This window comes from Pelophylax lessonae, assembly GCF_965119305.1.
Source record: "Pelophylax lessonae genome assembly, chromosome: 1".
NCBI classification, from domain to species: Eukaryota; Metazoa; Chordata; class Amphibia; order Anura; family Ranidae; genus Pelophylax; species Pelophylax lessonae.
Window position 1 is genome coordinate 107,009,800 of NC_138768.1, and position 14,802 is coordinate 107,024,601.

The following is a 14,802-nucleotide window of genomic DNA, read 5'->3' on the forward strand; positions in this document are numbered from 1 at the left end:
TTAATATTTAAAGAATTCATTATGATCTCTAGTATAATACTGTGGGGTCATCATCCTTAAACACCCTGTTCATTCCTATATACTGGTTCTATTCCTTGGTGGATTACTCCCCTGTCCTGGAGGAGGGGGGTGTTCTATAGTCAAAAATGGAGAACTCGGACATGGCTGACAACACTTATTAGAATTTCAGTGCTACAGGTAAAGTATTACTACAGGAAATTTCGGAACTCAGCAGATCTCTGGAAAATCAACAGGCATGTTTCTGTACTTGCATTTGTAAAAAAGAAAAAAATAACTAAATTTAGTGAATTGTGTATCTATTACAGAGATGTGCCGTATTTTTTTTTTTTTTTTTTACTTTGCCCAGACATACACTTTGGACTATTTCAGGTCTTCTTATCTGGCTAAGTGAAGTCAACTATCCTGTGCTGGAAGTGGCCTTTGTCAACTACCTGGCTCCTGGTAAATGTTCAGCTTTATTGACAGTGACAAGCCTGCCCTGGAACCAGTGTGGCCCATTAGTGAGGCATAGGCTGTGTACAACAAAGGTTTTGTATTCCCCCAGACACAACCATGTGAGAATGGAAAAGACATATTTTTAAACTTGACATGAACCATTTTTGAATATCTCTTGCAAGCCAGCTGAATTCAGCCACAGTCAACAAAGGTAAAGGCATTCAGTATGATGCATCTTTGCAAAACATTTAAATTCTAACACATTTTCTGCGTAGGTAAATCATATACACAATTAATTGGACAATGTGATCCCTAGTCTGTGGTTGAGAGAAGATTGAAACATTGGTACTTGTAGAACTGTATGTGATGAAAAGTTGCCAATGCATTCGTACTGTGCTGATCAGAACATTAAAAGAGGATTAAAAATTAAATTCTGCTGAAAGGGTTTCCTGCAAGACAGTGTCCTTAAGAAATATACAGGCATACAAAATAATGAATCTCTACAGTCCGATCAATTGCTATGAAATTCTAAGGTGCAAAAAAACGACCCGGAGACGTCATCCAGTGTAGCACATTACTTGTACTGAAAACTTGCAAGTTACTCTTTGGAAAAAAAAAACAGTGGTGGATGAATGTACCTTTTTTTTTTTTTTTTTTTTTTTGTTTTAAATAGAATACCTCAATATATATTTAATAACAAAAGTAAAAGCTCTACAAAAAAAATCTTTGTATTACATATGATACAAAATGCAGAGGATGTTGCAGCCCAAAGAGCGGCAGAATTTCTAGTTTCATGTTTTTCAGTCATTTTCAGGAAGACTTAAAATTAGAAAATTTTGTTAATCTCCACAGCTCGTTATCCTGATGCTGTACCATCCAAGATGTGTCCCGATAACAATATGCAATTCTCTTTCGCTGCACAAGGCCAGCACTTTAGCACTGTGCATTTCTTTATTCTGTTAATGCTTGTTCCTCACTCTAAGCAAAGCCATGTGATCTTCTTGCCGTTGTCACTCCTCAAGAAACTTTTTGGAGTAGTTGATTATTTTCACTGTCTGCCAATGTTTCGTGTTATCTCTCCACTGCTGTGGACATGGATTTCGGTAATATTCCTGAGTGCCAAACTGAGTAAATTAGGTCAGTTTTGATCAACAAACATCCCGGCAGATGAACGTGAGGTGTGAGCATGGTTGAGGCATGTGTCATGCACTTTGGAGACCATTTTCTAAAAAGAAAACAAAAGAACTTAAAAACAAAAAGGGAGATAAGAGAGAAAGCTTTCCACACTGTTACGTGTCAGGGGAATGCTCTCCCTCTAATGCACTAGGTTCTGTCTGGCTTTCCTCTTCTTCCACCTGCTCATCTAGTGGAATCTCAGTAGATTCAGAGTCCTGTGTACAAAGTGTCTTTGAGTCACTACAGCTGGTGTCTTCTTCTACTTGACTGCCACTGTCCTTTTCTGTGTCTGATTCCCCATCCTCTTCCAGTGTTAGTTCAAACTGGAATTTATCAGTTTGACCTTGTCTACCTTCTTCCTGCTCATCTGGGGCAGGGGACGGACTCTGGGGAATTGTGCTTTGATACCATTCTCGATTGTCCTCCAGTGTGTCCAGTATGTCTTGGGCATCAGGGTGAACAAGATCTGCCCATGTTTCCCACAATGGATGAACAATGTAATCTATGAACCCGACCTGGTACAAAAGAAACCATTTGTTAACATTTCACTGAAACTTTCCATCAACCTAAAATCAGTAAGCCTAATAATGTAATATAGAACGCAGAAAAAAACACACTTTGGTAATTATAATGATGGGGATGAATCTGCTACTAAATATTTTATAAAAAATAATATTTAGTTTAAATGAGTCAATTTGTGAGCAATAGTTTTCCTAAGATAGATTGATTCTTCATGATATTACTAATATCTTCATATAATAAAAACTTGATGGAGCTTAAAGAACAGGACTTTTCTTTTTGAGTTTAACTCAAACTCCTTCATTAGCCTGACAACCATTGTAAAAGGGAGTATTCACTCTGTGTGAAAATAATCACTCTATTGACACCTAACATGCACTAGTAAGATTCTGGTGATTGAAAGTGATACTCAGCCCACTTTCACATTGGTCCAATCGACATGCAATTTGACGAATTGCTGACAACTGCACTGTCCGAATTGGCGTGAAGCCGACTTTGCGGCGCTGCACTGATTCACAAAAGTAGTTTCTGTACTACTTCAGCAACTTCAGGGGGGCAATTTCAATAGACATCTGTGCAGGAACCCGCACAGATGTCACAGAAATCTCCCCCGAAGTCGGACTGAAATGCTGGCTTGAAATCTTGCGTGTTCAGCTAAACTCGCACAATTTTATAACGATCTCAGTGTGAACATAGGCTAAAGGCTCCAATTAAAAAAAAACATGTTATATTTACCTGCTCTGTGCAATGGTATTGCACACACCAACCCCTATTCTCTTCTTTTTGAGTACCTGGCTGGCGCTCCTGGCTCCTCGCCCCCCGCCGAGTGCGCCCTTAGCAAGCCGCTTGCTATGGGGATACTTATGCATGTTTGCTCCCGAGCCCCACTTTGTGCTCCCTCCTCGCTGGCTGTGATTGACAGATGCTGGAGCCATTAGCTTTCTTTGAGTCAATCAGAGGGCAGAGAACCAGGACAGCAGCAGCTCTCGTGCACATTGCGGGATGAGATCAGACTGGGGTATTAGTGGGGACCTTCACAACCACTTGAAACCAAGCATCTGCTACTGTTAGTGCTGGTGGCATTTTTTATTGCCCATATCTGTATAGGATAGTGGATTAGTCAGAACTTAGAAGGGGAGGTGACAGGCAGTGGCATTTATGGATGACAAAAGGGGTTATGATTGTACATGACCTACCAAGGTTTGGAAATCATTCATTTATATGAGCCTATCTGCAAAATTATACAGCCCTGACATTACAGTATTACATTTATATTATTTAATTTCTATGTAGGTGTTAAGGTTTTAATCTGCACATTGTTCAAAGGCAAAACGCCTCTACGCTACCTGTGATTTTTCCACAGAGGCATTGTGCTTGTCACACATAGGGCTGATTTCCATTCCTCGTTCCCGTTCTCGATCTCCCTGACGGAAGAATTCCTCCATTATCCGGTCTGTCCAATGTCGATAGAGCTGCAAAGGTTTTGTTGGATTGCTGAGATCTGCACAATGTACCATGTTCTGAAGAACCTAAAATAGAAATGAAAACACCACCATCACCTGCTGTGATATTACAAAGAAGGCACAAGGCTTCTTTTTCATTTACACTTTTCTTAGCTGTGAAGTGCAGTCTGGAAGAGTCATGTTGTGTGTGATTTAGTCATAGCTGGATAAAGAAGGAAACCGTCCTCTATTACCACAAATGTGAAAGAAACTAAGAGGCTGCTGGTAATCCTTACATACTAATGCTCTCAGATGAAAAATAAGCAAATCATTGTAAAAGCACACTTAATAGTAACCAATCATATTATTCATAATCAAAAATAGTTAAATCAGACCAGTTAAAGGTAAAACAAAATTGACTGTTTGCAGCATATAAACACAATAATGTCTGCAAGGAGTACTGTTTTCTTTATCATCCCTTGAGGCACACAGGAATTCAGATACAGTCTGGTTATACTGACGCCTACAGGAGGTTTGGACACTAGCAAACAGAACAATTGTAAGCCAGCCTCTATATAACCCCTCCTCTATCCAGTATGCCAGTAAAGTCTATTTTTTGCTAGACTATTTTCTGATTGGATTTTTTCTCTGGAACTTTAATTAGTATTCATTGCCACTTCCCTGCTTACTTGAGAGGATTTGTTTTTATACCAGTTCTTCTAATTAGGAGGCTATATCTGGACCCTGCTGGACTGGACACATGGAATTAAGACTGGAATGGGACCTTAGGGCCATGGAACAGACCGACAGTTGTGAATCTTTCTCTGAAGACACACTTAGACCCCTTATACACTTGTGCGAGTTGAGACTGCATGACAAGTCATCCTCCATGATTTCCAATGAGTACTATTCATATCTGTGCGACTTCAAGTCGCAACAACTTCAAAGTAGTCCCTGCACTACTTTGGTCCAACTCTGATGCGTTTCTATAGACCTTAAGATTATACAGGCATTGCTTCAAGTCCAGTCAAAATCGCGGAAATATATCACAGTAAAATCGTGCAACTTTTAGGTCGCACAAGTGTGAAAGGGGCCTTAAGTGAATAAGGCTGGTCTGGATGAAGCACCAGGAGCTACCCCTTCATTTACATCTCTAAACACCAGTTTGAACTTTTTGACACCACTAGATAACCACAATAGTGGTCAAGGCTGAGGGACCGAGTGCTATGCTATCATTACCATTTGATAGGTTTCTCAATATAGAATGGAAGCACATTGTAAGGTCCTGAGAACCACCTAAGTGTGTGCCTGAATGTTTTCCCTTTCACAGGTAATGTTAACCGATGGTCTGGGTACCACTGTAGATACACCAGTAATCAACCTTAACAGGAAGACCATTAAATTGGTTAGCTGGAATCTCTCCTTAAACCCTAGTTTGAATTGGCTGGTTGAACCTTCCATCCCATTTAGGTGGTGGCTTTATTCTATTACAATGTGTCAGAATGGGTGGATTCCATCAACAGGGACTCCTCCTCCACTGCTGGGGTAAGTTCGGAACGGATGGGATAAACCTCTAAAGCCTTACACTTCATTTGTGATGGCTTATTACAAGCATCTAAGCTTGTGTCTTATATCCTGAGTGCATGGGACACTGTGAAACATCCAAGGAGTTTTCAACCCGATTAGCCTTCTGGGGATGTGGTCTACTAGGCCCTGACCTTGCTACTGTGATCAATAAATACATGAGTGACCAGAGTGTTTTCCTGCCTCAACATAGGAGGTCCACAGATGGGTCAGTGGAGTCCCACTCCTCTCCTTCATCCACTTCCACTGCAGATACTTGTAGGATTTTAGAGCCTGACTCTGTTCAGTTCCACGTCAGCTAATCGCTAGGTTTGCTCCCACTTCTACAGGTGGGAGGTTGAAAGTATTTCTGGGTGGGTCACTAGGGCAATTTGCCTCTCGAGCCTAGAGTGCAGAAGACACTCTATTTAGTACACAGGCTAACTCCTTGTCCCTGGCACCTTCTTCAGTGGTTTCCCATCATTTCCCTTGCCCCGATACACTAAATGTTGCAGTTTCTGCTGTTACCTTGGGTTACCCACATCCTGGGACCACTGCTCTAATCAAGAGTCCTCTCTCTCCCTGCACAGCACTGTTAATTAGAACAGTGTTCAGGACGCATTGAACTGGAGGGCTGGGGCACAGTTATTTGTGAGAAACCCATGGTCTGACTCTACTGTGTGCTGGCAACCAAAGCTATTTTAATTTGTGCTGCAGCACAAAAAAGAAAAAATAAAGGAGCTCTATATGTTTTACTGTGAATGCAGCCTGGTTGTATTACAGTGATAAATAAGGAGAGTCAATTGAGCTTTAAGCAATGTATATTCTGGTTACCTGTATTCTGTCAGAATAGTTGTCGAGAAGAAGGACCCCGGAGCTTGTGACTTTCTTGGTTTCAACCATTGTTTTCAAATCGGCCAGTAAATTCATATGCTTCGACATATCTGTTGCAAGCACCTAGTAAAGGAAGAGAAATAAAAAATGTATAATCCAGAACAAACCAGTACAGACATAATGCAACAATGCTCTCAAACTATAGCTAGGGCAAATATTCGTGTTAGTGGCCAAAACATTTGTATTTTTTAATTTGAATGAGGTAAAAAATGGCTAGAATCTATGTCAGGTTTTCATTTTGTTGGTCTTTGTCCATTTGGAGAGATTTCCCTTTACAATGTGTACAGAAGACAAAAAAGAAAGTCTCAAAGTGATTCTAAAGGTTCACTTTTTTTTTTTCATAATAAACATGTTATACTTACCTTCTCTGTGCAATGAATATCCTCTTCTGGTATCCCCCACCAGTGCGCTTGGCTCCTCCTACCTTTGTATGGCCCCCATACCAAGCTGCTTGCTATGGGGACACTCGTGTTGGCTCAATCCCAAGTGGGGATGTGTGTTTCTATTCACATACATTGGGTGGCTCGGCCCCGCTCCTTCCTCACAGAATTTGATTGACAGAAGCAGGAGCCAACAGCTGCCTCCATATCCAGTGAGGAGAGAAAGGAGAGAGCTGCTGCTCTCAAACACTGCGCTGGACTGAGATCAGGCTCAGGTAAGTATAAGGGGGTAGGGTTGGGGGGGGGGGGGGGTCTGGGGACTGGTCACAGAAGGTTTTTTACCCTAATGCAGAAAATGTATTACGATAAAAACCTTTTGGAATACATATGAAGGAAACATAAAGATAAAGTTTCAGATTGGCACAGAAGTTTTGTACACAAGAAAATACGGTATATAATGAATGTTAAAACAAACAGAGACTCGGAAGCTTATTGTGACCAGGAGAGTAATTTTTTTTTTTTGTGCCCCATGAGAATTGCCAAAATTAGGTCCACCATCCTTAGGAGTTATATTGAGATTATCCTTCTTGTCTGGTGCAGGGTTTGTGCAGCTGTCAGCATTGTGCCTGCACTGAGGAATAATGAATATAGCCAGGCAGGAGGAATGGCAGAGGATGCAAACGCTGTAATAAGCGGAAACAACATGACACCAGGAATCAACTGACAAATGACAAGTAGGTCAGGCAGCAAGCTGCGAGTCTAACTCAGGGAATAAGAGCAGTAAGTCTAGAAAATTGTCAGTGATTCTCTTCCAGCTTACTGCAGTCTCATTCATGTTATTTTTGTTTCATATAGTCAAGATTTGTGCGTTTTTTAGCTATCATGTCTAATCTTTATTGTCTTAGTTATATTAATAGCAAAACCTTAAGCAGACATCTAGCTATAGAGATGACATACATTTAATGGAGAAGTTTTGCATGCCAAAACATTTGTATTTCTGTCTATCCAGTCCTCAGGTTTTCAGAGCTTTGCCACACAGCATAGCCCAGTCTGTCAATGTAGGAGACTTCATTTTTTTTTCTGCTGCCGGTAACACTTATGCGGGGTACACACCCAGTTTTTTTTCCTTCAAAATAGTAGGCTGAACAAAAAAAAAAACAAAAAAAAACCGTACAGATCGCCGTTCTAATACAATGTTAGTGTGGGGATCTCCCTGCTGAGATAATGTGTTTTGACAGAGGGAATGCCCTCCAGCCAGAACACACTGACCAATGTTGGTTTTCCAGCATGCTCTTTTGACAGCGTCAAAAGTCTCATGACCGGCTTCTCTCGGACAGGGAACAGTACACGGCCTGAAAGTCAGCCGGTTCCTGCCGAACTGACCGTTTCAGCCAATCTTCAGCCTGTGTGTACCCAGCCCCACGGGTCACCATGTGTGAATGGACAATTAAAAGACAAGCAGAAGACTGATGAGATCATCTTTCTGTTCTCTAATCCTATCAGCATGTACCTTGTTAGCATATGAGTACTGTAGCACAGTTACTGCCTCTTCGTGTGGTTCCTACCTCTCCCAGTCTGAGCTCTACCATATAGGGGATTACATTAGACAGATATCAAGTCAAATACAGGTACTAACACTAGCGATATAAACAAAAAAATACATTCAATTACATATTAATGCATACAGGGATGTATTAATTGTGTATTTTACAGTTGCCTGGAGTTGTTTTAAGTATATATATGTGTGTGTTGGGCTGCTCAGCGAAGCCTCTGTTCTGTATATAACCTCAGGGATTGTTGTAAGTATTCATATTAGCGGCTAGCTCTTTATTACTTTGTCTTTCTCAGCACTGACATGTACTAAAGCAAAGTACATTATAGTGCTACACAAAGTTACATAAGACAATGGCCTCAACCCAGTGCAGGGTAGACCAGACAGAAGGAATGAGTAAAAGTAAAAATCAGCATTCATGAATATATATATGAATTGACAGGTATTATTTAAATAACACAAACATCTGCTATATCTACCCAAGTAATACCAAGGTTAACAGCAGTATACTGTGCCAGTAAATCTTGACAAATACAAGCAATGTGAGATATATGACAGAGGCTTCTCAGCTGTCTTATGCTATTTCTATATACAAGGTGGATGGAAACGAGAAGAAATGTTCCTGTGAAGAGCGCAGAAAATACACCGGCTATCACACCTTCTGCACGAGATAGCGACTATTTTAGTCATCACATAAGAGTAAGACAGCCTAAAATCACAGCCTGTCGGTAATTGCAATATTAGCTGGCTAAAACTCAGGGTCTTTAAAAGGTTAGCCCCTGACTTCTCATGACATGAATACTCCAACAGTGAGGTCTCTCTGCATAATTCACAGCCCTGGTCCTGTTCCCCTGGGAGTTTTGGGTGTTCTGGTCCTTTACTTGTTGAGGTTCTTCTTATATTCTCCATAAGATAATAAAATAATTACCGTGAACGTCTACCAAAAACTAGAACAAAAGTTATGGCTGAAAACCAACACAGTAACTTGAGGGATCTAGGTTATACATGCCTGCCATTATTTAGATATACAGCAAACGAAAGCAATCTTTCTGCAGCTGCAGTAGGTCTGCATATCTTGTGATGGCATGGGATGTTGGTAGCAAAGTCCTCACACACCTTTAGACACTATACTGGCTTCATTGCAGGCATAGTGTAATGATAATCTGTACTGATATAGCTAGATATATACAATGCAGTGTATGTCCACCACACATTGATAGCATGAGGATGCTCAGATTCCAAGGCGAAGGTACTCGATTTTTCTCACACGATCAACATATATGGAGACCAAGGTATCTCTGATCCCAAAAACAGTGACAATATGTATGAGCCTCCAGATTCCAAAGGGAAGTGTCTAATATCCCACACATAGGATCCCTTTGAGTGATGCAATGAAAAGTGCAGCACTGGGAAGCAGAGTACACCCTAAACCTACAGGCAACTCTGTCACTGGCTACTGGACTGCCTCTAGCTATAATGGCAGAAGTCTGTTGGAGCATGGTCCCAACATACAACAATGCCCCTACACACATACAACCTTTACTGCCCTAAGTCCTACCCCGCTGTGCTCAACTTGTCATGCTGGTTTCCTTTTGTTATACTTATAATGCTGAGACACTTCTCAAGAAGGGTTTCCGATTTCTGTCATTTGTTTTCCAGTGCCAAAGAAGGTCAAGTTTGAGACTTTGTGTGAAAAAGTGGACCCTTGTTCTACACAAACACCTAGTGTCTTGAATGGTAAACTTGGCCCCAGTGTATAGCAAAGAATACAGCACTATTAAACTCCAATAAAAGCCATAACAGACATCTGCATCTGATGGCAACAAGAATGGTATTGGAGGAGCAAACAGTCTACAGACTTAGGCTGCCCATACACTAGTCAGTTTAACGGACCGATTACGCCATCCACACTATTGTGGTGGATGGAGGAATTCTCCCCACTGCGTTATTGTATTCTGACGGTGGGGAGACACTGATCAGCGCTGCATAGTCTGAAGCACTGACAGAGCAGCTAAAAACCAACAGCGCAGGTGTATAGAAATGGATCGGTAGATCAGCTTCGGTAAACCACAGTCTCCATGCATGGATAGAAATTGAACTGGCCCTGCTGAACCGGACACATTTTGATCCATGTATAGCCAGCTTTATGCAGTTCATCTTTAAGGCCCTGTACATATGACCCTGGTCTACACTCAAGCTGTGAGAGGTAGAAAGAACATGTCCAGGGCACACACTTCCCTTCAAAAGTAATCCATGGTATGCGACATGGTATACATGGTAAGGCAAGAAGAAAAGATCCTGATCGCTGAACTCCAAACAGACCCGACTGTAATGCAAGTTGAAGCAGCGTCAGCCTAGCTCCCTTCTGGCCATGCCAAGGCAGGTTTGGTCTCAGGAGCGGGACGAAAACACATCAAGGGCATGGCCAGGACGAAGCTAGACTGAGGCTGCTTCAACTTACCGTTGGGTCTGTTTGGAGTGTGGCGATCAGGATCTTTTTCTCGTCTCATTACATAGCACCCGGATGAACTCTTTAGATCAAGCCAGCACCTGCAGTGTGAGCCCATCAGCTTTTCACACAGGAACTGGAGTGGTACCCTAGGTTTCTTTATGTATACATGGAATAATCTGCAATGTCCCTTTAACAGCAATAAACCAAAGCATTCCCTTTGAGACAGTAAGAACAAACAGAATATAACACTACTGCAAGATAAAAGAGTGCACTTACTATGTCAATGACCATTTTCCGTAATGATTGTCTCTGCTTTTTGGTCAAGTTCTGGAAAATGTCACAGTTCTCTTCTTGTAGCAGCTTGAAACCCACAGCTAAATGGTGGTTCTCCAGAACAGATGAGTCATTGTACATCAAGGCTAATTCTGAGTCTGGAAGAAAATCAAAGAACATTTTAGCAGACGCAACACAAGGGACTGAGAGGGGGAAAAAATGTCAGAAACATGTCTGTGTTAATTACAGGATAGGATTGCCTGATTGCTTCAATTGCAACGTAGCAGCATGAATCTATATAAATAAGGATAGGTCTGACGCGATAAATGATAGCTGCGGTATCATGTGGAGCATGCACTTATTACCCAACAGAAAGCACTGAGTTGGATCTTTAATCATACTAGCCCAGGCATGCCGCCAGCTTCAGACCATCGCACCTGTATAATGACCTGCGCCACCATCTGAGCTGCACTGCTAGAAACACTCAGCACGATATGAAGGACAGGAGGATCTGAAGCAGCTAAACCTCATCAAGGTCTATGTTAGAAACGCAATGCAAAATTACAAATGCTCCGATTTTAAGGAACAGGTTGTCATGGTTTTCTTCTTTTTTTGGTCCTGCCTCTGGTTTTCAGTACTAAATAAATGCCATGCAGTCACTTTGCATACTGGATTCAGGCCTAATGTATGCTATTTAAAGCCGATTTAAACCTTAACTCCATGTCATTTACGTTTCTAAAGGACTGTGTATCAAACAATAGCCATGTTTTCTACTCCGGTGCCGGTTCTTCATCCTTTGTTGCATCTAAGTGCAGGAAGTCTGAATGCATGAAGACTACATGTCTATATGCATGTATAATGTGTGTACTCCAGCGGCACCTGCAAATCATATTTTTGGGGTTTATCTTTATTTTTTTGCTGCAGTTATCTATTTAAATATAATAATATTCAAATGAATACTGGTGTAACCCAAAAGCACAAGGACTTGGCAGTGCTTACCAAGTCCATTGCCAGGAGAGGATGTGAAAAGGTTAAATCGATGAAGAGTCTAAGTAGAAGCACAGGCCGCCCCTCTACCACATTCTCCGCTCATTTGCAAGGCATGAGTCACCACATTGATTTTTGCACTCTAGGGTATCCCTCTGGTTACCAAGCGAACAGCCGAACTCTAAGAATTATATTTAGGCGCAGGGAACACAGAACGTTAAAAATTCCTTAATAAACCCAGGACCTTGGGCACAGGACTACTGGGGGGTTCCAGAGCTGGTGTTTAACAGCAGGAAGTGCAAACTACAGCAGCTCTGGGACTAAAAGTGTCAGGTAGACATTGAAATTTTATGCAGATTGGTCCTGGCTAGGATTAGTTTTCGTTTTTTGTCTTGGGTATCTTACCAATCAATATTACAATCATTCTCTGCTGCCCCTTCCCTGCCACCTTTGCGAAAAAAAAATTGAGGCAAATTGCCAGAAAGCATTGGGGATTACAGAAAACTGCTGTAATAATCTGTACACTCTGAGCGAACCATAAACAGATGCCCCACAAATGGGAGAGAGTTTACTTTAATCACTTATTGCATTGGTTTTCATTGCCTAATAAATCAGGAAATAACAGCAGCTGCAATGTGAATCATGTGACATAAATCTTTAAACAAATTGGCACTGAGAAAGGCCATTTCATTAGGCACGAATAGTGAATAATAACTTCATTTTAAATTGTAATGGATGCGATACAGCCAGGAGGGTGCCCGGGAGTAACAGGTGTTCGCTTACCCCTGCCTGTTCAAATAAATGGCAGGCTGCAACGGTATCACCGCACATCTGAGCTTTTGCATGCCACTCCACTGTCCCTGTATGCATAAAACTGCTTGGATGTCTGTTCCCATTTGTACAACCACAGTCTGTCATTGAATTGTACAGAACAGTCGTATGCAGACACCCATCACTCCTGGGCACCTCCTGGCCACGTAAACAAAACCCTTCTTCATGATATGGACCACTAAGTTCCATGTGAATGAGGCCTTACATATAACCATCTCCTAGCGAAATACCTATAATTGATATTCTCATACTTTAAAAGGCAACAAAATTAAAACCTTTCAAAAAAACAAGAAGGAAGTTTTAGAGCATGGTATCAGTGTGGATGGTTTGGATGATCGGTCAGGTTTTTATTGCTCATGAAGAAAGGACCAGAATTCCCAACTGAGATCATAGATGCAGAAGTAGAAAAACAGACATTATCAATCAATTCATCAATTTTTCGGGAGAGATCTCCTTTCTCACGGTAAAAGACAAGTTACGAGAAAGGTACAAAGGTGTTGGATGGATTGTTTATGAATTAGATTTTTTATTGCGGTCTTTGGCTCTGGGAGGACATCACTCTCACTTCATGTCCTAACCACATTGATGAGGAACACTGTCTGAAGAAACTTGGGTGTGCAAGGAGGAAAGTGCCAAAAGCAGAAAATATGAAAACAATCTTAGATCATGATCCCCCCCCAGTTTTATCAGTCTAAGACACACTTCGTTCAGCAATTCTATTGAAGAATTCTCTAATGAAGGAGAAATATTTAAACTCCCAAAATATGCTGTTTTTTTTTTTTTTTTTTATAAAAGTGTAACGCTACCCTCTGAAGGAGCTGCTTTGTAAATGCGGATTCTCTGTTCTGTGCCTCAACTCCAAGAGCAACCTCAGCACCCTAGCATACCTGGTTGAATAAAAGTCACAGCAAGCATGTCTGAGGACACAAGTGTAGATACCTTTACCTGGCTGTGGGTTACTACCGGAAAACAGACAATACCGTTTAGTGGTAGATGAATTTAGTATATTTATACAGATCAGAATAACTGGTAGGATGAACATAAACGAATACACACAGGTAAATTCCGACACAGTCTGCTAGACAGAGTTATAGCTACACCAAAACAACATAGAATCAGGTTCAGTACCACTAAATGGTGGGAATCAATTAATTCAGCAATAAACAGTGTAAATTAAAAGGTTAACTGCAATGTCAATGATAACCCTATAAGGGGGCACTTTAATGGAATGGCTGGGGTATAGTGTATTGTCCACTGAGAGGTATCGCTAAACTAAGAAAGATGCAAGGATCTCTGGGTAGCAACTGTAAGGGTAGTCCTTAGTCCTGACTCTCAGTTAGCGCTGGGGCCCAATAACATCATTGGCGCACATGAGGACAATCAATAGAGTCTGCAGGCAGCAATATAGCTATGAAGTAGCTGTGTAGTCAGTTCCTACAGTGTCCACTCACTCTGGGTTGCCTGTGGCAACTCTGGTCTATAGCACAGCAAAGTCTTTATCCTGAAAGTGGTGCCCTCCCTCCACACTCAGATTACAGCTCTGTGCTTCCTAGTTTCTGCACTCTCCGTCTCTCTTTCTTTAGGATGGTCCAGACAACACGGTCCTCTCACTACCTCTGCTCGCACTTCACTGACCCCTCCGGAGAACATTTTGTGCCCAGGAAGCTCCTGCCCTTTCCTCCCTTGGTAAGCAGGGCTCTGTGGTAACTGTAGTTTGAAGACCATAGCCTCCAATGAGTAGGGACCACAAGTCCCAGTGTCCTTTGCCTGCTTGCATCATCAGGGGCAGGTGGGGAGTGGCTCTCCCTTTTTATTGGGCAGTCCTCTCCCTTTTTATTGGGTTTCGCTGCTGCAGACGGGAGGAGGCGGGGGTGAACTGGGGAATTTCACAGAGAGCCTACAGTTGCACCTCTCCCCTGTCACTGCACAGTCACTCTCTGCCATGCTATCCAGGGGGTAGGGGGAAGAAAATGGAAACACACAGAGCCGGCGATCAACTCCTAGCTACACAAGATTCTGAATAAAACATAAATCTTGACTTCATACATTCTGCTTTGGGTGCCTTCCTCCTTACACACCTAGTCCCTATTCAAGTAAATCTAAAGAGGAAAGAACTTCCCTTTCCCTAAATGTTTGAGTGCAAAACAGGTAAAGACAGCTAGCAACTGAAGGGCTAAGTTTGAACCTCACCAGCTGGAGGTAAGGACTCAGCAAAACTAGTAAAAAAGAGCAACATGTGTATTTATCCATGTAATAAATATGCACTATAAAACATTA

General features: G+C 41.7%; 1 protein-coding gene across 7 annotated transcripts in view; it reads right to left on the reverse strand.

Annotated features, from left to right (window-relative positions):
- Positions 1-329: 329 nt before the first annotated feature.
- Positions 330-14,802, reverse strand: part of PDE4D (phosphodiesterase 4D) — a gene marked incomplete at its 5' end in the record, with an annotated part of 2,078,604 nt that continues 2,064,131 nt past the window's right edge. For all 7 annotated transcript variants that reach the window (XM_082255262.1, XM_082255263.1, XM_082255260.1 and 4 more), the window contains 4 exons: positions 330-2,147; positions 3,498-3,680; positions 5,991-6,113; positions 10,711-10,865. In XM_082255262.1, coding sequence (XP_082111388.1) covers positions 1,746-2,147; positions 3,498-3,680; positions 5,991-6,113; positions 10,711-10,865 — 863 coding nt within the window. In that variant the 3' untranslated portion in view covers positions 330-1,745. The remainder of the gene's footprint in view (positions 2,148-3,497; positions 3,681-5,990; positions 6,114-10,710; positions 10,866-14,802) is intronic.